The sequence below is a fragment of the Lytechinus pictus genome, chromosome 1 (assembly GCF_037042905.1).
Source record: "Lytechinus pictus isolate F3 Inbred chromosome 1, Lp3.0, whole genome shotgun sequence".
Lineage (NCBI taxonomy): Eukaryota > Metazoa > Echinodermata > Echinoidea > Temnopleuroida > Toxopneustidae > Lytechinus > Lytechinus pictus.
Window position 1 is genome coordinate 25,463,216 of NC_087245.1, and position 20,364 is coordinate 25,483,579.

Here is a 20,364-nt window from a genome sequence, read left to right on the forward strand (position 1 = left end):
GTGCTGTTAGACTTAAAATTGCTAACAATAAATAGCACTATGAATAGATTCTCCATTCTAACGATATAATTATTAACTCTCCTGCGAAATTTGATGACCTTTTCATGTTTTTTGACGGAGTAATAGAGGTTTAAACTCATTGTAGTGATATTGCGAGGTCTAAAAATGCCAAATTCTTTTGAATGCTTAATTCTTAAGAACATCCAGTTGGGTGAACTTTGAAGCTCTATAGCAAAAAATCAAGCACATGGACCTATGTTAATTTTTGCATATTTCGAATATTCAGGTTCTAAAGTATCTATGTGCAAAGTTTGGTGAAAGTGACATGGATTTCACTTTAACTGTGGAACGTCCTTAAACATGAAAGTACTTAAAGATGAATGACTCTTAATTGAGAATTCAGACTATCACTTTGAAATATATATGTATAAATATATATATATATATATATATATATATTTATATAATATTCTGATGATGATGATATACATAATACAGTAACCCTGATCATGCTCTATGCCCTGATATTGACCACAATTTAATGGTACATTATAAGAAATATGTCGATGAATTTTCATTACATATGAATGGAAAATTAAATAATGTGATCAGAATAAAATATCATATTGGACACTGTAGAAGATGACCAGTTTCTGGATTTGATTCCAGATCAAATTGTAATTTTCTGTAGATCTACTCGATTTGATAGGCCTATAACAGGAGTGTGTTTTCAAATATCACATCTCATATAAAAGGAAAATGTAAAATTCTATATCATGTATACTGTCCAGGTCTTTCAGTTATTAGAACATATTAGTGTTTTTTAATACTGTCTTATATAATTAGGGTCACCCGTCAATGGTCGAAAAGCAGGAAACTCTTTTATTATAAAATAGACCAAAAAAATATAAGTTGTATTTCGAGAACAATGAAAGAAGAAAATAATCGGACAAAAATTAAGTGTTCAAGTTGTATTATCACAGTTATTCATAATAATGGCAGAAGAATAGAAAGTGGATATATTTCATTCTTTAATCTCTACCTATATCATCCTAAGATATAGCTTAGCGGCTTAATCATTTTTTTCATTGAATAATATCACCATGGTCATTTTTGGTACATTATTAGCATCAATCCCCGTTTTTCAATTTCCTTTCTGCTTGTCCAAATTACATATCTTTCGAATTTCCGATTTATTGTTTCCATTTCCGTTTTCTGGGGGAAAATACGCTTTCGCTTTTCAGCATAATATTTTTACACTTTTGAATGAAAGCAATTCCATGAAGTTTTAGTGCATACCAAACTGCAAAAAAAAAGAAGTTGGAAGAGGTTTTATTACGATATTCATCAACAAAAGAGGGCGTCTACAGGTTTTTATTACCGCCCTTAGTTTATTGCTGTACAACCTTGTTTCGTACATTCTGTAATTTTTTTTTGTCTCATTTAAAATATATATGACCGCTGTTTAATGCCATGATATTTTAGAAAACACATAAACTTTATTTGCATACCCTTCCCCAACAAAACAAAACAGAAATAAAACAAGATATGTATATCATAAAATGCATAAGAAAATACACAAACGGGTCTTGATCGAAAGGCACTTAGTTTAAAGGCTAATTTTTTGCTTCATATTGTCATTTTACTATATGTGCAAGAGACAATGCTATAATAAAGTCGTCCAGATTACGTCGTTATTGCACCAAGCGAGGTTACGACAACCTGTGAATATCAGTCTAAACGTACATTCTCTTCCAAAATAATACTAATGATAAGAGAAAGAAACGCGTAGGCCTACCAACAAATCAAGCGCATCCCCAGTGCGATGATTCTCGAGTCTTTATTTATAGGAAGGGGGAGGGTGGAGCTCACCCATGGAAGACAAGTCAGACCCCCCCCCCTTGCTCTAAGCATAGCTACTAGGAGATGACACAAATTTTGGATCTCACATTTGCCAAATAATAATAACAATGATTTAGAATCTGATAAGGCACCTAAGAACAAGTCACTGGTCGTTCGTTAAGTACTGTGTAAGTTATGAGCAGTTTTGTGAAATACGACCCTGGGCATACAATATTTCTGTGATTATAAAGTTCGTTGAGGTTTAGCTAGTTTTCTTGAACAACTGATCGTATCCAGGCAACGTAGAAACTGAGACGTGTGAAGAGGTTCGGAGTATAGGGGGCGCCACACATTGACCCACCGGAAACAGTTCCTATTATTGTCCACTTTCCATTCCTCTGTACCACCGCGGGGCCTCCAGAATCACCCTGCAAAAGATGGAAAGGGTGACTTATGAGGCGTTGCAATAAAAATTATTCTTCAATTCCAAATCATGCATAAGCCCCCAAATCATGCCAAAGTCATTTTGTTATTAAAAAAAATTGATGTGGGGCCCGTTGCACAAAACTTTTGCCATAAAAAAACTCTGACAATTTTTTTGGCCAGAGTTTTTAATGTGTACTTTTCAATGGCATAATTTGGTTTGCCAGAGTTTTTATGGCAAAAGTTTTATGCAACGGGTCCATGATGTTCTTTTTTTTTGGTTAGCAGCTCTATATGGTAGAACACCAAGATGGTGGTAATGCGCCACCCCGTATACATATCAGAAATAAATAAATAGATAAAATTTAAGTGCAACTTTCTTGTAACGCCAATTGTGCTTGATATAGGCCTTATTCTTCATTTGCAATTATACAAAATTTCTTGCAATGCCCTAATTGGCCAAAGGCTGATTCAATTTTGCTAGCAAGCATAATTACAAGTACCTGCATGCATCAACAAAACCACCCAAATATAGCACCGCCTATTTGAAGATTATCTAGTAAATCATTTAAAAAATCACAACAAGATAATAATAACTACATCGATATTAAGGAATAAGGCCATTTACTTTAATTAATAAATCTGTTATAATAAATGTACAGTTTGAAACTGACTGATATAATTATTGAAATTATATACAGTATCAATTCGGGTTGTTGATAAATGTCTTACAATGAACTTTTATTACATGGCGTATATTTTGCCTAATTATCATTGGTTTTCTTGGATGGGCTTCCAACTTTGTACACCTTCTACCCTTCTTACTTTCCTAATGTATGATAATATTTATTTTGACTTTATACCTGCAGACAATAATTAATAAGGATATGATTTTATATTTTAATACACGCTATAACATAACTATGATTAACGGCGGAAAGGGTGAAACAAATCAAAAAGGGCTTACGAATTCCTATATTCATAAGGCCATCTCCACTCGACCATGTTCAGGGGTTATTTACCCCATTTTATTAATTTCATTATTAGAATGTATCACTTACGAGTTCATCTACGTATTCATAGATGTATTTTTTATAATACTTACGTAGCAAGCACTTTGCATTCCGCGCTCGTAGCCAGCGCATATTATTCGTTCTTCGAGGATTCTGCGACTGAAATAGCACCATCTATCACATGCTTGAGGAGGAATTAGGGGTAGTCGAACCTCCATCAACTTAATGCCATCGAAGCCTGGAGAGGAAAAGAGATGAAGCGAGAGAAAGAGAGAGAGAGAGAGGGAGATGGAGAAATGGGAGTTAAGTATCTTAGGAAGGGATGCTTATCGATTGTTAACATTATTTGCAATTGATCCTAAAATCAATCATGAGACCTTCAATTCTGCTTCCTGCAACAGAAAGTGTGAATTGATTTACCATAGGCTAAAATCGATCGATCACATGCAAATTTAGGATTGGTATTTTGCAATCGATTGAAATTACGTTCCTGATGGCATTAAGGAGTATTGGAAAATAATCTATGACTGAGATCAAACCGTAAAATCAATTCCGTTTCGTGATGGTGTAAAAGGCGGCACTGCGTTTCACAAAAATGCCCTTAAACAACAACTAATAATCAGCGTAATGAATATATAGCTCAGAAGGTCTAAAAAGGAAACAAAAAACGCCTTTTCAATATGTATTAAAAATACATGTAAGATGATGATGAAATAGCAACCCGCTTTTAAAAGACCATTTGACGCCTGGGGTAAAAGTGGGGACTGCTTTGCGACTAGTTTATAGATACAAAAGTAAAATAAGTATCATTTTCTAAGTGCACCTCCTCTTTGTGGGGGATGGGGAAGAAGGGTGGGGGGAGGGGAGACACCTCCATATGAGTAATGGTACCATACCTCCTCCCGTAGCACCCCATCCGGTCACGGTCAGGTATTCGCCTGGATCCAGGATGATGTCTTCATCAGGGAGACACACTGGTTGCACCAGGGCGTTGTAGGTGAAAGGCTCCGTAACCCGGGCCAAAGCGACGTCGAATCCACCCTTCGAAGCGTTAGGGTGTCGAATCACGTGGCTTAACTCTCGGTACTGGATATCCGCATGGACGTCTTTACGATCAGTCACGCCAGCCAAGACGTATATTGATCCAACAGATTGTGAGCTGAAAAGAAATAAAAACGATTTTTGAGGAATATTGAATTATTTCCTTTTTTTTGTATGTAATACTCCAGTCCCCATTCCCGTACGGTGGCAATACGCCGAGTCGAAAACAGCCGTTTTATTCATGTTTATTCAATGTATCTGGTACAATTTTTTTTAGAACGACTGTTTCGACTCGCCGTACGACCGCGGCAGGGGAAATGAGACTGAGGTATAAGGAGAAACAAGTCTGTATCGGTTGATATGAGTATCATTTCCTGATTATAAAAAAGCCCAATCTTCTATCTATGTATTTATTCATGTATTATTATTATTTTTTTTTAAACTAAAATCGATAAAACTGATATTTACATATCATTATACTATAATTTTGTCGGTGCCCCGAGGCGAATGGGAGGGGGTTGCAAAGTGTAATAGAACATTTTGGATGTCTGTCTGCCAGTGTAAAATCTTACTGAAGTTTGTCGTCGTCAAGTCCTATCATAACTTCACTGAATTTTTTTTTAAATATATTGTTTTAGACTGCTGTTAGGAAACGTTCTATGATCACAAAGAAGGGGCTGTAAACTTGAGAACGATTTAAATATCTTAATCTCCACCTTCTATAACTTGCCTTATACAATGAGCCGCAGTGACAATCCAATTTCTGTTGATAATTGACCCACCACAGTGAACCCCTTTCGTAGAGTTTGACTCTATAATGTATAAAAGAAAATCGAGGTTATAATTAATATTCGATATCATTTGCTCTCTCATTGATATTTAATATTTATTACATCTCACTTTTTGTTCACATAACCCTCTAAAGACCCTCGGATGAATCCACCCCTTCTCTCTCTCTCTCTCTCTCTCTCATAATCCCTCCCAGGTTCAGCCACACTTCTCCCCTGCTTTCCATTTTCATGTTCGTGCTATAATCATGTATGTAGACCAAAGATGTAGACTGCCTGGCTTTCTGGCACACCCCTCGTCATGTATCTCTATGTTGTCACACTCTTTCGCAGTGGCTAAATGAGCCCCAAAACTTGAGGGGACCAGACATGGCGTATATGGGGCAAAATTTCTATGAAGCTGCGATCGAGCAAATATTTTGACCTTTATGTTAAGAAAGAACGGAAAAGTAGTCATAACTATTAAACTTACTGGTTAGTAATACCTGCCAGGGCCATTCCCCTTTCTGATTTACGATTTGTCCTCCTAGTATCTTAGCTCTAGCCATAGGTTTGGTACCACAAGCTGAAGAAAGTGAAAATATAAAACTAAGATATGGAACGCAGGAAACATCTAGAATCAAATTCACGTCAATTGAAGTAACAAATAATCTCAGATGAAATAAAAATATGCATGTTTGCCAACCGCAGGGTTGGAATCAACATGCTTACAATAGAAAACAAACGCAACAATATTATTATTGTTCATACATATACATAAGAATGCGCATGAAACATATATAGGAGACTTCAATTAGATGCATTTTCAAAAGGCGATTACGAATTAGAAGGTAGCAATCGGAACGGAGCTTGAATTTATAGAACTAGAGGACATTGCACAATTAACTTATTTTTCTTGATACGTTGTTGACTGTCATTCGTATAAAGAGATTCTGACTAAAACAATGCTAAAAAATAACTTCCATTAACTTAAGATTATAAAAATCATTACTGTACTTACACCTAACAGCCGGAAACACTGAAAAAAAGTTTGAGAATTTGGTATTTGTTTTTAGTCTTCTTTCTCCTTTGTCAGTGTAATACGATGGTATTTCGGTATTATTGGGAGGGGGCGGAGCAAGACAACATAAAAACAGGTCCCATTTCTTAGTTGAATAATAGGAGTAATAGAAAATAGCGCGACACATATATCTATTTTCATATTTCTATTCTTTCTTTTCTTCTGTTAAAACACCTATATCCTATTTTTTCACTATTTGAACAATTATAGGGAGGGGGTGGCTTGCCACTCCTGGGCATTTCATCTTTTACATTTAACATAAAGAAAATTACATTTGACTAAAGTGAGAGACATGATTGATATTCTTACTGCAATGTTCATCCGTTCCGTTGATGCAGTCATCTTTTCCATCGCAAACGAAATACGAACCATCACCCATCTCCGAACAGCTATCTGAATAATCATAATCAAGATGCGTATACAGTGAATGATCCATTATCTGATCACAAAAGTGTATAATCAAAGTTAAAATGTTGTTTAAAATCAATAGTCTAACCATTACGGTTACTTTTTTAATTATAATACATATAAGATTTATCATCATGTCTAGCACTCAATCTGTGGGGGTAATACAACTGAAGAGCCTTACAATTCCTTCTGTCACATACATACTCCCAGACCTACAAATAAAATGTTCTTTTATGGTTTACCTTTAAAAAGAAACTGCAAACAAAAAGATATCTCACTTTTTTTTCTTTTCAGAAATCACACATTAATGAGTGATCGCTTATGTCACTAAAAAATGACGAGAAATTAATCTTCATTTTTTAACCGAAAATTTGAATCACTACATCCCCCTTCACTTTGTGAAAATGATATTTTATTTGTTTCTCTACAAATACCATTGTCGTGTGACACATGGCGACCACGGAAATCCGTGATGGCGACAATCACTGTCTTCTTACCAGCCGTTTCTGTGCAAGAATCTTCATCTTCACCTCGTGGACAGTCTCGTATACCATTACAGAATCTTGATTTTGGTATGCACGACTGGTCTGACGTACATAGATCTTCTCCTTCTGGACATGGAGCTGAAATTGAATTTATTAGGATAAAAATCAAGAAGGCAAATCCCGGGAGGCAAATACACAAATTGATACCAAACTAAAAAGAAACCTTGGCGTTACACAGGAATCCAACAACGGATTTTTAAAAAGCTTATTAAAACTCGATGACAACATAGTTTATTATATAACGCTATAAAAATATCACTAAAAGGTTTCATCAAATCCAATGAAATATTTGGATGCCATCTATGCAAGATGAGCCAAATGAAACGCTGAATGGAGTAAAATTATATGGAATTATATCGAAATGTCGAATTTCGTTGGACAAAAAAATATCCCGAATTCTGAAGTTAAGCGTTCTTTAAAAAATGTTCGCGTTTTACTTATGCTATTTGCCATTTGCAGACGCTCGTGACTCGTGGGGGGGGGGGGCATAAATATGACATCATAAAATGATTTTTAATCAATTGAACAACGAGAGTAAATTGACGTTACACGACCGTGACTTCTCTTCGAAATTTTCTTCTTTTTTTTCTTTATTTTTTTTCTTTTGCTACTTAAAAAATAATAGGGGGAGGGCGGCCACGGCCCATCTTCCTGTATCGTCACCCCTAGCTACCTCTCATGTTTCCTTACATTGTGTAGTAATTGGATCGGTCATTGGCCGTCCTGTCGATGATTGGGTCGTGCATCCCTCCTCATCCTCACCACTGGTACAGTCCGCGTTACCATCGCAACGAGCATCCACTGGGATGCACTCCCCGCTGCTGCACGATATACAGTCACTGGCATCGGGCATTTCTTCAATTAAAGAATAAAGAAAATATGCAGAATATGATCGGTATTTGCCAAAGCGACGTAGACAAACGCTCCCTTATAACACCGACATGTAAGTATTTGCTCATATCAAAACAGTCATTTTTTTATTTATGATGATGATGATTAGTATTATCATCATCATCAAACTCATCAATATTAATTATTATAATACGGACATTTTTTCGGGTTATATTCATAAACACGGGCAGTCGGTCCAAATATTAGATAAGTGTGATTCATAAAAGCAAACAAAGTAAAAACAAACAATACTTATTCATCGACTATAAAATTGTACCCTGTATATCATAACTAATTATGTATATCCATGAAATTTTTGTCATGTAAGTAGATAATAATTTTTCAGAGTGAAACTTAGATTTTAGTATGTTAATGTCGTCAGGCTGACCTTGATTGTGATACTATCCCAAGTTGATCATACTGTCTGAGGCTTCGCCGAGGGTAGGGGAAGCAATGCAGGAAGAAGATATACATACCTGTCGGTTGAGTACAGTTCTTTTCATCTTCTCCTCGAACGCACTGCTTTACACCATCGCATAAGAGGCTCGGTCGTAAACATTTACCAGAGCAAGACAACTCTCCAGTCGGGCAACTAGGCATTGTTTTATTCTCTGGGTAAATAAAAAATAAATTTGTAGAAAATGTTAAGTAAACGTTACTTAATTAATTCAAACATGGACGTGTAATTGGTGATGGTTGTGAAAGATGAGGACAAGAAAGAGGAGAGAGATGAAGGGGGGGGGGGTGCAGGGAATGTTGGTTCTGAAATAATGTGGTTTACAAAGAAATTTAATACAATAATTATATCCCATTTACTCACCTTTCTTTCTCCTTTTTCTCATTCTCATTATTTTCTTCTTCTACCTCCTCCTCCTTTTCTTCTTCTTTTCATCCTTTCCTTCTCCAACTTTCTATTCAGCAATGCAACGAATATTAGCAAATACCAAGACTAAGAGAAAATTTGTTTTAAAAGAGAAACGTTAAAAAAAAACATTTTTCTTTGTTGAAATAAATTGCTATCGGGTTAGGCGTTATATGGCAGGACCAGTTTTCACAAAACACTTACCACAGTTCATCTCGTCATCTCCTTTGAAACAGTCTTTGTGTCCATTGCAAACCTTCTCTGCAGCCAGGCATTGGAAAGAGTCGCATTGATACAACTTATCGGCACACACTGCGTGGCAATCAAAATGAATACAGACACTAAAGAGACTACGATGATATAATACTGACAATTCAAACAATTATGACAATGTTGATAAAAGTGCAAGTGTCATTGAGCCGACTACTACCATGTCACAATATTACTATCATGTGATATGTTCCTAGAGGCCTGCCTTCGCATCGGAGATCTCGCCCCTTCGCCTTGGCCTTGGAGGCCAGCTCGGAGGTCTGATATCGTTGGCCGTGACCTCGGGCCACCAGGCCTTGATCTTAAATGCCTTAACTCGTCGCTAGTATTGGAATACGATTTCCAGCCTTGAGCACTCTCAACACTGTTAATAAGAAAATAATCAATCGCCATCATTGTAATTGTGATTGTCATTGTGATCATCATCATTATCATAATCGTCATCGGAATATTCAAATAAGTGTTTAAAAGTGAAGAAATATGTAGTTTTTTAACAGAACCAGTGAGAACTCCTGATAAGTTTCGAGTTAGCATGTTTAACATGTTTAAGTATTTGGCATTATTCATAATGGTTTGTTCTCGTTATTGGTTAAAGAGTGATTGAAAGTGGAAAATAACATTGAATTGAATAGTAATAGTAAATATTTGAGAACAACGAATTGAAAATTACCTGGACAATCTTGCTCGTCTGAACCGTCACCACATGTATTGTTTCCGTCACACCTCTGCCAATACGGGATACACACTCCTGAATTCTGACATTCAAACTGCCAACTCAGGCACGCTGAAAATTGGATATTATTTTGATAAAAAATGTAATAGAGCCATAACACAATCAATTAGAAAAATTGCTGTCAATGAATAAAATATCCTTTTCTACAAGAAATGTGCAAAAAATAAATCAAAATCCGTATAAAGGCTTCAAATGAATGATTATAAAATAAGCTTATCTTAATATGTTTAACAAGAAATTGAAAAATAAATGATTTCTAATGACATTTTGAAAAATGGAAGAAATGTATCAATATTGGGTTGGCGAAAAGACAGTAGACAATGGTAGAGGATACAGGAATATGAATTCCCTTTTACATGTTCATCTTCTTTTTAGGACATCACTTAATTACAAGGTGTTCTATTTCGAGGGGCGTAATGTGTGCATTATTACTTTTACAATTAATAAATGAGCTGCATTTTTCCCAGAATATCTACCAATTCTTTTACCTGTGAATCAAATGAGTTACTTTGAGCCACTTACAGCAATTAGTTTCGTCTTCTCCACCGGGGCAATGAGGGTAATCATCACAGACGTTATTCCGGTAAATGCAGGGCCCATCGCCAGGACACTGCCACTTCTCTCCCGTACATTCTGTAACGAAATGAATTGGTGTTAGCATCTACGGTGTTGTATGTTGGGATCATAATCGTGTAAGAATGAGCGCCGAAACATGCATTTGGATTTTGGAATTGATACTACGCACATATAATCAATAGCTGAACACCGAAAATGTCCATTATATTACATTAAGAACTGTCCTTCGAAATTTATGTTTTTTGTCACAGATAGATTCGGGTGATAAAGATTTTGTTTTCAAAACAAGGTGCAAGAAAGTTCATATTTTTAGAAATTTTATTTTTATGCACTGCTACAGCTTTACAATTAGATTTACAGATGTTTTCTTTATTTTGGGGTAGACTTTGAAAGGAAAAAAAATGATGCAGATAAAGTTTAAGCTGTTATTAAGTAGGGACATGACATCTCAATGATATGAATAATTGGAGTAATGCAATTCGGATTACCTCAATTCAAAACACTATCCGAGATGTAATTTGATATGTATGATTTAAATCACCTGGATTAGAAAAAAAAACCAAATAACAAACAAAGAAAAACAAACAAATGGGAATGAAGTCATTCAAATATACGAATGATTAAGAATGGCACTGAAATATATTGTAATGCAAAAATGATTTACCACAGTTTCGTTCGTCTGTGTAATCTGTGCAGTCATTTACTCCATCACAAAGGAATACATTGTTAATTGTGAAGATTCCATTGTCACATTCAAAATCTGTATAAAAAGACAAAATGTATTACTTATACCCACGTCATTTGATTTATTCATTTTATAATAATGTACTTGGGCATGTTCTTTGTGATATCAAGGATAAAGAAAGAAATGAGGGAATAGGGAGGGGTAGAGAAGGGGGGGGGGTAATATTAAAAAGAGAGAAAGTGATCGATAAGGCGAGGAAGACAAGCTCATTTGCTCTGCAGTTGCAAATCCGTTACCGTTACCCCATAAACGATGTCCAGATGCTCCTTTTCTGCATACGACCACAGATAAAATATAGTTCTCTCTCAATTATATAGTTAAACTTTGGTCGTTTTTTATCAATGCATTGTCATATTTCAATTTCTGTCCTCGAATTCAGTGTTTTGATTAAAATACTCTCTAAATAGTGAAAAAAAGTAATCAATCATGTCATAGCTTACCACAATTATGTTCGTCATCCGAGCAGTCTACTACATTGTCACATACACGTAAACGTTTAAGACATCTACCATCGGAACATTTGAACAGAAAGGGACTCGAACATGCTTTAAAGAAAAAAAAATTAGTGAATAATTACATGTATGATGATCAAGATCTACGCTCTCACATTTTTAACCAACCAGTTAGCTTGGTTCATTGATGAATCTACCAACCATTGGTCTGTTGGTGAAATAATTAAATTTGATTTCACTTTAACAATAAAAGGGAAATAAGTTTTGCTTTTAGAAAGATTCAGGAAGTAAATCAAGGTTATTAATCACTAATTAGACGGTTGGACTTTCACGGGTCTTTCATGCCTAGTGATACACTACGGAACAGTATACAGGCACACCAACGAAACCGAACCCAAATCGATCGAAAATATTCCATATGAAATATAGTAACAGCTTTGATCAACATGGAGCTAACTTCGTAAGTGTGACTGTTGAAATTAGGAAATTCATTCTATTAATGCCATGGACATCCGTGAACTCCATTAAAATCTCTCTCTCAAGCAGCTGCTATGAGTGGTTTGGAACGAATGTGCTGCAGTCTGGCAAGTAAATCAACCTATCGAATCAGAACTGAGGGCGTTTGCGAAATATTTAAATCGATGTCTACTGTCACAGTAAAAATATGAAGCAATGTCTTCCACGGAAACTTAAAGACAACGCAATACTTTGAATTCAAAAGGAATATAGTAGTCATTTGTTTATATCGATTTCTATTTATTTATTTATCTATTTATATAAAATTTATTTCTCGCTTGTCATATTTTGAGGAGCCCACAATATACAAGCTTTGCTTTTTAGTGGGATTCTCCATTTTCACAAATTGTAAATCACAAATCCTTTACACAAGATTATTTTGTATGTAACTTTCTTATAACATGTCTTTTTCAAGTTGATTTTATGACCTTGGTATATTTTTTATGATGTCGACTTGTTATGATTGTATTTATTTGATTTATATTTTGTTGAAAATGAAATAAATGAAATGAAATGAAATGAAAATATCTACATGTATGGTTTGGCGTCCGCGCATAAAATTTCCGGATGTTTCTTTTTCTGTTGGTAGTTCTAGGCTCACTCCGAAGTCGCTCAAAATGGTTTCCACCACATATCAATGCGCCCTCTTCTGTTTGTGGCGCAACCACTGATGAAAATTATGCGATACGACTATCCTCGACTCACCACAGCCTATCTCGTCGTTTCCAGAGATACATTTAGAGCTGCCATCACAAGCATGGGCTTCGCCGTAGCACTCTTGAACGTACTTGCATGGTTTCTCTCCGGCATCGCATTCAATGACGGCATCTTTTAAAGAGAGAAAAATAGAACCACTCTCCAACTACAATGAACCATATTATCATTGATACCATCAAAGCCCATTTAAAGTTTAGGCGAAGGGTCCATAATTATGATGTGAATTAAACTTGAGTATCATCTAATATTTCAATGTTACTCTTCGGCCCTTGTAAGGGGGTGCCCCCTCTCTCCATCTTACTTTTTGTTTAGAGTATACCACTGGATGTAGTCTTCAAGGTCGAGGTAAAAACGCATATTATCTCGGCTGTTCTCGGATATCACTGTTGTTACAGCTTCTGATATTCGTCAACCCCGCCTTATAATAAAATATTTCACTGAAACAGATCATCTTCAATCACTTTGCTTCACATGACATATCGACATAATATCGACCGCATTTTACAGGAATTATGTGCGAATCTTTGCCTCTTGTCATTCAATAGAAACAATGATGACCTTTATATCATTGTTATGTTTTGGCTTGTCAGAATTTTTGGTGAAAAATGCGACCACTTTTTAAATGATAGATATATATTTTTTATCTGTGCGACAATAATGTTAGGTCACTCGGCAGAGAATGATATGAAACCAGTTTGAAAATGTCATATTAACATAACAGAGTTATTTGTTATATATTTATATATAAGATATAAAACAGCTTACCACTTTCTGGTACAGCCCAGATTTTCGCATGGAAACCAGATTCAGCCGTGACGCTGTCACTGAATAACTGTACCCACAATGCATTGCCCGATGATGTTATGACAGGTGGTAGGTCATATCCGCTGAATGAAGCAATGTAATCAATTTCCGTTTGGTTCGAACTGCCTATCCTCACCAGGTCATAGTCTTTGTAAATAGAATGATGAAATTATATAAGATTATATTTCACCTGCTAAGGATGATGCTGTATGTTAATTGGTCAACATGAATCACCTGATAAATTGTAGCTTTGTCTTTCAGTGACGAGGTGTTGTTTTGTAGGGCTTATTAAAACCCCTTTTTAAAACCTGTGAAGGAACAAAGATGGCGGTATTAACATTCATTAAAACATACGAGAGAACGTAGCGATCCAGCGAGAAGATTTGTAGTTCTCACCAGTATTTTGAAGTTACCAGTTGGTATACAATAAAATTTGCATTGGATTGCCGCTTGACATGAGTGCGAGCGGCGAACCAACTGAGCAAGGAGAGAATTCTATTCATAAAAAATGTAAATAGCATATTAGCATTTAAAACCCACACTCGGTATAAAAACGGACACACTTGCAAACAAATTGTACGTCTTATCAAGTGAAACGTAGCGATTTGGACCCAAATACGATATACAATAAATTATAACAGTGAAAGTGGTCATGTGGGCGATTGTGCGTCGCCACCGAGCTCGGAAAGCGTCTCTCAATAGGATTCTAGTGAAGAGACATTTGTTGCCTTGCTACTGGTATAACTTTTGAGAATTTCAAACATATCATTTTTATATCAATTTCTGCGAGTAGGGGCTGGGATGTAAAGCAGAATCCGTATTTTTTCTTGTTCTTTCTCTTTTTTTTCAGTTTTGCCACCTCTAACTTTTTTTTTGCTCGCCTATCAACGAGGGGGCGGGGGGCATCATTCTCTGTACACCCGAGCTATGTAAGCGTTCCATTTACATTATAACCGTAAGTAAACCCAGTCCGAACTATACTTACTATATTCTGTTCGTAAATCTACGAATTCTATCCGGACCCGATATTCATCAGGAGCGATGGCAACCCAATACTGTCTGCTCATATCCTCATAATTATCCGGATAACCGGGCGATGTTAGCTCGGTTATTTGTTCTGTCTTGAGATAAACTGTTGAAATAACAAAGACAAACATAGTATACTTGTTTTTTTTTCTTGACCTCTTACCGGAATTTGAAAACTCGGTTGATCTAATTAAAATATCATTATATCATGGTCGTACCCAACGCCACACGTATGTGGGTCATGCTTAAACTTGATCGAAATTCGTTTAATTGGTTCAGGAACGATGTATATATTTTTTGGCTATACTTTTACAGCATGCATAACAAAATATGAATTGATATAATATGATGTTACATTGATGATAATAATAATACATGATAGGAACTATTAAGCATAAACAAAATAGGTTTCAAATGCAGAATCCCTTAAAAAAAATCGTAGGTAAGTAATTCGTTGGACTAAAACATGGCTCGAAATAAGCATTCATAAATACCAGAATAAAAACTGAATAAAAAAAATAACAATGCCCCTATAGCATATGAAGATATACACACCATTTGCAAATAAAATCAAGAACATCATCGTGCACCTAAATTATGATGATTACTTTAAAGAAATATTATTCACAGTATTCAAAGAGCAACAATTCCTTCATAAATTATTATTCTTGAATGATAAAATATTGTTACAAATTCGTATTTAAAGGTTGTGAATTCCAAATGTTAGGCCATTATAAACGTTTCATTATAAACGTCAACTTTAAAATACTGCTACTAATACAATATACTATTTCTATTTGATCCGCCATTACTATTACCATGGCTTATATGTGGCTAATTCACGGGCTGATTTTATAACACCAAAATAAACTGTCATTGTGCACTGAAAGTTGCGTTAATGTATGAATTCATGACCCTTCGAGATTTTTTAAGTAGATTTTTAATGAAAGGAAGATGAAAGTGAAATTCGAACTGTTCATTTTATCTATGTGCATGAAAAAGTACTATTATATACTAGATATGTGTTGACTGTTTTTTTTACTCTTGTTTTGTGCACACATGTTGACCCTGAACTTACCTTTATTCAAGCTGTCTCATATTTCCGAACCAAAATATTAACATGTTAGCCGATTTCAATGTAGCGTGTTTCCTTACCGGAATAAGAGATTTGTCGTTATTTCTTTATAAAAAAGGATACTCCCCAAAACAAGGAACACCCATAAAAAAGTAAATAGTACAATATCCACAGTTCTCAACGTTGTCGAAGTTTTAATGGTATATTTTAAAGAGTGAAGCATAGCATTTATTGCTGTTTTTTCAATGGTTTGCTTAGTCATCCAATATATTAAAATCATTCCGTTGTGTTTGATAAAATAATTCAATTGATGACGACACATTTTGTAATATGTTTATTATCATATCTAAAACAATAAGAAACGGGTCCCTGGGTCGGAAGCACGGTGAATAAAGACTATGCTTTTTTTTGAGCGAAAAAGAAATGAGATGTCTGTTGTGCATTAAAGAAGGGAGTATCATACATGGAAAAGCGAATAAAAATAAGAATGCAAATCATGAATTAACATAAACCAATACGCTTTTTTTTCGTGTTCTCTCCTTTTTAATACCGCCTATATCGTGATATAGGCATATCCGAAATGCCATTCCCAATTTTGAAATGCATCATTTGTTTTATATAAAACCTTACATGCAAATGTTCTTACTTGCTTCTTTAATTAGATCTGGTTCGTCATTTTCCTCTCCTGTATTTGAGTTTACCCTGGTTCCTGAATGAATACAAGTTAATGACATACACTACTCAAAAAAAGTTAAGGACCACTTTTTAAAACGTACATAAAGATTTTATACAAGGTGTTTTATTTCTGGAAATACCTCAGTACAACTGTCCTAAATGTCCTTAAACACGCTGTAATCAATTTCACGCATGGGTGGTTTCAGTTGTTGCACAATGTCTCTCGCATCACTGCACATCCTGAAAAGTGGGCCCCGAGGGGTATCAGCTACCGACATGAAGTGGTAAAAACGAATGTCTGAGTGTCTTTCAGGCAGTTCAGTAACGAGTGTGACCACCTCCTGCAGCAATAACGGCTTCACAGCGCTGTCTCATGGAGCTGATGAGGCGATTGATGTCTCTGACGTCCAGTGCATCCCATGCAGCCTCCAGAGCCACACCCAGCTGCTGCAGTCCAAGTGGATGGGCTTCGAGCTGCTCGAGACTCCTCCCCATCATGTCCCAGACGTGCTCTATCGGGTTTAAGTCCGGGGACCTCGCTGGCCACTCCATACGCTCAATCCCCTGGCCCTCAAGGAACTCGGTCACCACCCTAGCTCGGTGGGCACGGGCATTGTCATCCATGAAAATGATGTTTTGTCCCACATTTTCTGCAAATGGCACCACTATAGGTTCAAGGACCTCATCCCTGTACCTCACTCATGTCATTGCTCCCCCTGGGACCACGTAGAGACGAGTACGGTTGGCGTAGGTGATGCCTCCCCACACCATGACGCTGCCTCCCCCATAACGGTCATGTTCTGCAATACAGGGGTCTGCAAATCTCTCTCCTGGTCGCCTCCAGACTCTCGAACGTCCATCATTGTGGTCAAGGGAAAATCTGCTCTCATCTGTGAACAGAACTCTACGCCATTGCTGTCTGGTCCATCTGACATGCTCCCGGGCCCAGTTGAGACGAATTCTTCTGTGAGCAGGGGTGAGTGGGACACACTGAGCTGGCCGTCTGGCATGCATATTGGCTCTGTGAAGTCGGTTACGGATTGTTTGAGTGGAAACAATCACTCCAGTTGCTGCAGCGAAGTCATTGTTGAGGCGGCGTGCACTGTGAAAGCGGTTGCGGAGGCTGAGATTCGTCAAGTAGCGATCATCTCTAGGGGTTGTCGAAACTGGTCGGCCACTGCGGGGTCTCTCGGAGTATAGCCCTGTCTCTCGGTGTCTTTGATTTGCTCTGCTAATGACACTGTGTGACACGCCCATCATTCTGGCTACTCTTCGCTGACTGAGGCCAGCTTCCAGCATCCCTAGGGCTCTGGCTACATCTGTTTCACTTAGGTGGTGTCTTGGCATTGCTGTTGTAGGCAAGTTGGAAGCTGGCCTCAGTCAGCGAAGAGTAGCCAGAATGATGGGCGTGTCACACAGTGTCATTAGCAGAGCAAATCAAAGACACCGAGAGACAGGGCTATACTCCGAGAGACCCCGCAGTGGCCGACCAGTTTCGACAACCCCTAGAGATGATCGCTACTTGACGAATCTCAGCCTCCGCAACCGCTTTCACAGTGCACGCCGCCTCAACAATGACTTCGCTGCAGCAACTGGAGTGATTGTTTCCACTCAAACAATCCGTAACCGACTTCACAGAGCCAATATGCATGCCAGACGGCCAGCTCAGTGTGTCCCACTCACCCCTGCTCACAGAAGAATTCGTCTCAACTGGGCCCGGGAGCATGTCAGATGGACCAGACAGCAATGGCGTAGAGTTCTGTTCACAGATGAGAGCAGATTTTCCCTTGACCACAATGATGGACGTTCGAGAGTCTGGAGGCGACCAGGAGAGAGATTTGCAGACCCCTGTATTGCAGAACATGACCGTTATGGGGGAGGCAGCGTCATGGTGTGGGGAGGCATCACCTACGCCAACCGTACTCGTCTCTACGTGGTCCCAGGGGGAGCAATGACAGGAGTGAGGTACAGGGATGAGGTCCTTGAACCTATAGTGGTGCCATTTGCAGAAAATGTGGGACAAAACATCATTTTCATGGATGACAATGCCCGTGCCCACCGAGCTAGGGTGGTGACCGAGTTCCTCGAGGGCCAGGGGATTGAGCGTATGGAGTGGCCAGCGAGGTCCCCGGACTTAAACCCGATAGAGCACGTCTGGGACATGATGGGGAGGAGTCTCGAGCAGCTCGAAGCCCATCCACTTGGACTGCAGCAGCTGGGTGTGGCTCTGGAGGCTGCATGGGATGCACTGGACGTCAGAGACATCAATCGCCTCATCAGCTCCATGAGACAGCGCTGTGAAGCCGTTATTGCTGCAGGAGGTGGTCACACTCGTTACTGAACTGCCTGAAAGACACTCAGACATTCGTTTTTACCACTTCATGTCGGTAGCTGATACCCCTCGGGGCCCACTTTTCAGGATGTGCAGTGATGCGAGAGACATTGTGCAACAACTGAAACCACCCATGCGTGAAATTGATTACAGCGTGTTTAAGGACATTTAGGACAGTTGTACTGAGGTATTTCCAGAAATAAAACACCTTGTATAAAATCTTTATGTACGTTTTAAAAAGTGGTCCTTAACTTTTTTTGAGTAGTGTATTAAACATCAGTCGAATTAAAAAAATAATTCAAAAAAACAAATTCAAACTTGAGGCCAGTTGTGGAAAGATTTGTAATCGAACACAACTGAACAGAAAATTAAAACATATCTTGGTTTTCATTTATTTGAGATTGCGAATATATGACTTTGGCTTATTTGTGTTTAACGCAACGCTTTCTACAAGAAGCGTCTACATGTTACAAATTCCCGGATTTCAATAAAGTGCCATGACATAGGCGGATCCAGCTTTTGGCGAAAGGGGGGAGGGGGCGCACTGCCGAGCGGCGCACATATTTTTGCACTTCACCGGCGCCATAAAAGAAAATGTTGAAAAAGGGGTAAAGTCTGACCCTGTCAAATGCTCTTTTAAAAATGTAGGATTTCCAGTCATGCCATTTTGCATGACCACACGCAGATAATATTTTCGGGGGGGGGGGGCAAGACTCGAAAATTTGGTGCACATCTCACATTTGCACATTTTTCATAGTTTTCATGAAATGTTAAGGAAAAAAATTGTTTTTCACAACAGCAGATCGCGAATATGCCCTTCCTCCTTGCTGCGTACGACCATTCCCTGAAGTCCACTTAAACATATCTCATTATAACAGAAATATACATCAATTTAAACATATATTCTTTCTAAAACATATATAGAGAGAGATTGAAAAACTTATTAAAGAAAGAAACAAACAAAAGTAACACAAATTATGCATGTTATGTGCGATTTCAAAATCTCGTGTATTAACCCTTTTATTGCGATGAGGCCAATACTTTTGTATATTAATAGAGATACAAGTTTTTTTTTACTATATGTATATATATATATATACACAGGGGCGTCGTTCCTTTTTTTAAGATTTGGGGGGCAAAATCATGAATCAACTTTCCAAAGGAGCTCGATATCACACAAAACAAACAAACTCACACAAACACACACACTTATGCATATATATATATATATATTTATTTATCTGACTCATGAGATAGAAACACATATCTCACCAACAAATTAATGCGAGCGCGAAGCGCGAGCTGAAATTTTTTAGTATACTGACCTGAAAACAGGAAAAGGTGCCTGTTTAGGACTGTTTGTAGTAACTCATGAGGAGGATACATATCTCACTACACAGATAATGCGAGTGCCGAGGGTGAGCTGAAATTTCTTTATATTCTGACCAGAAAGCTTGATATTCTATGCATTTTTGGTACCAATGATTAAGATGAGTATCTAAAAAAAACAATAGATGCGAGCGCGAAGCGCGAGCTTAAAATTTTGATCTGAAAAAAAAGACAATTTAAT

General features: G+C 37.4%; 1 protein-coding gene across 3 annotated transcripts in view; it reads right to left on the reverse strand.

The window, feature by feature from the left end:
• Positions 1 to 956: 956 nt before the first annotated feature.
• The window catches only part of LOC129273487 (atrial natriuretic peptide-converting enzyme-like), a 29,421-nt gene continuing 10,013 nt past the window's right edge, over positions 957 to 20,364 (reverse strand). For all 3 annotated transcript variants that reach the window (XM_064099027.1, XM_064099029.1, XM_064099028.1), the window contains exons 4-21: positions 16,434 to 16,496; positions 14,672 to 14,818; positions 13,648 to 13,833; positions 12,871 to 12,993; positions 11,638 to 11,742; positions 11,117 to 11,212; positions 10,399 to 10,509; positions 9,814 to 9,927; positions 9,078 to 9,185; positions 8,488 to 8,622; positions 7,811 to 7,975; positions 7,073 to 7,198; positions 6,477 to 6,560; positions 5,580 to 5,672; positions 5,050 to 5,131; positions 4,175 to 4,437; positions 3,371 to 3,516; positions 957 to 2,270 (exon numbers count right to left, since the gene is read on the reverse strand). In XM_064099027.1, coding sequence (XP_063955097.1) covers positions 2,109 to 2,270; positions 3,371 to 3,516; positions 4,175 to 4,437; positions 5,050 to 5,131; positions 5,580 to 5,672; positions 6,477 to 6,560; positions 7,073 to 7,198; positions 7,811 to 7,975; positions 8,488 to 8,622; positions 9,078 to 9,185; positions 9,814 to 9,927; positions 10,399 to 10,509; positions 11,117 to 11,212; positions 11,638 to 11,742; positions 12,871 to 12,993; positions 13,648 to 13,833; positions 14,672 to 14,818; positions 16,434 to 16,496 — 2,309 coding nt within the window. In that variant the 3' untranslated portion in view covers positions 957 to 2,108. The remainder of the gene's footprint in view (positions 2,271 to 3,370; positions 3,517 to 4,174; positions 4,438 to 5,049; positions 5,132 to 5,579; positions 5,673 to 6,476; positions 6,561 to 7,072; positions 7,199 to 7,810; positions 7,976 to 8,487; positions 8,623 to 9,077; positions 9,186 to 9,813; positions 9,928 to 10,398; positions 10,510 to 11,116; positions 11,213 to 11,637; positions 11,743 to 12,870; positions 12,994 to 13,647; positions 13,834 to 14,671; positions 14,819 to 16,433; positions 16,497 to 20,364) is intronic.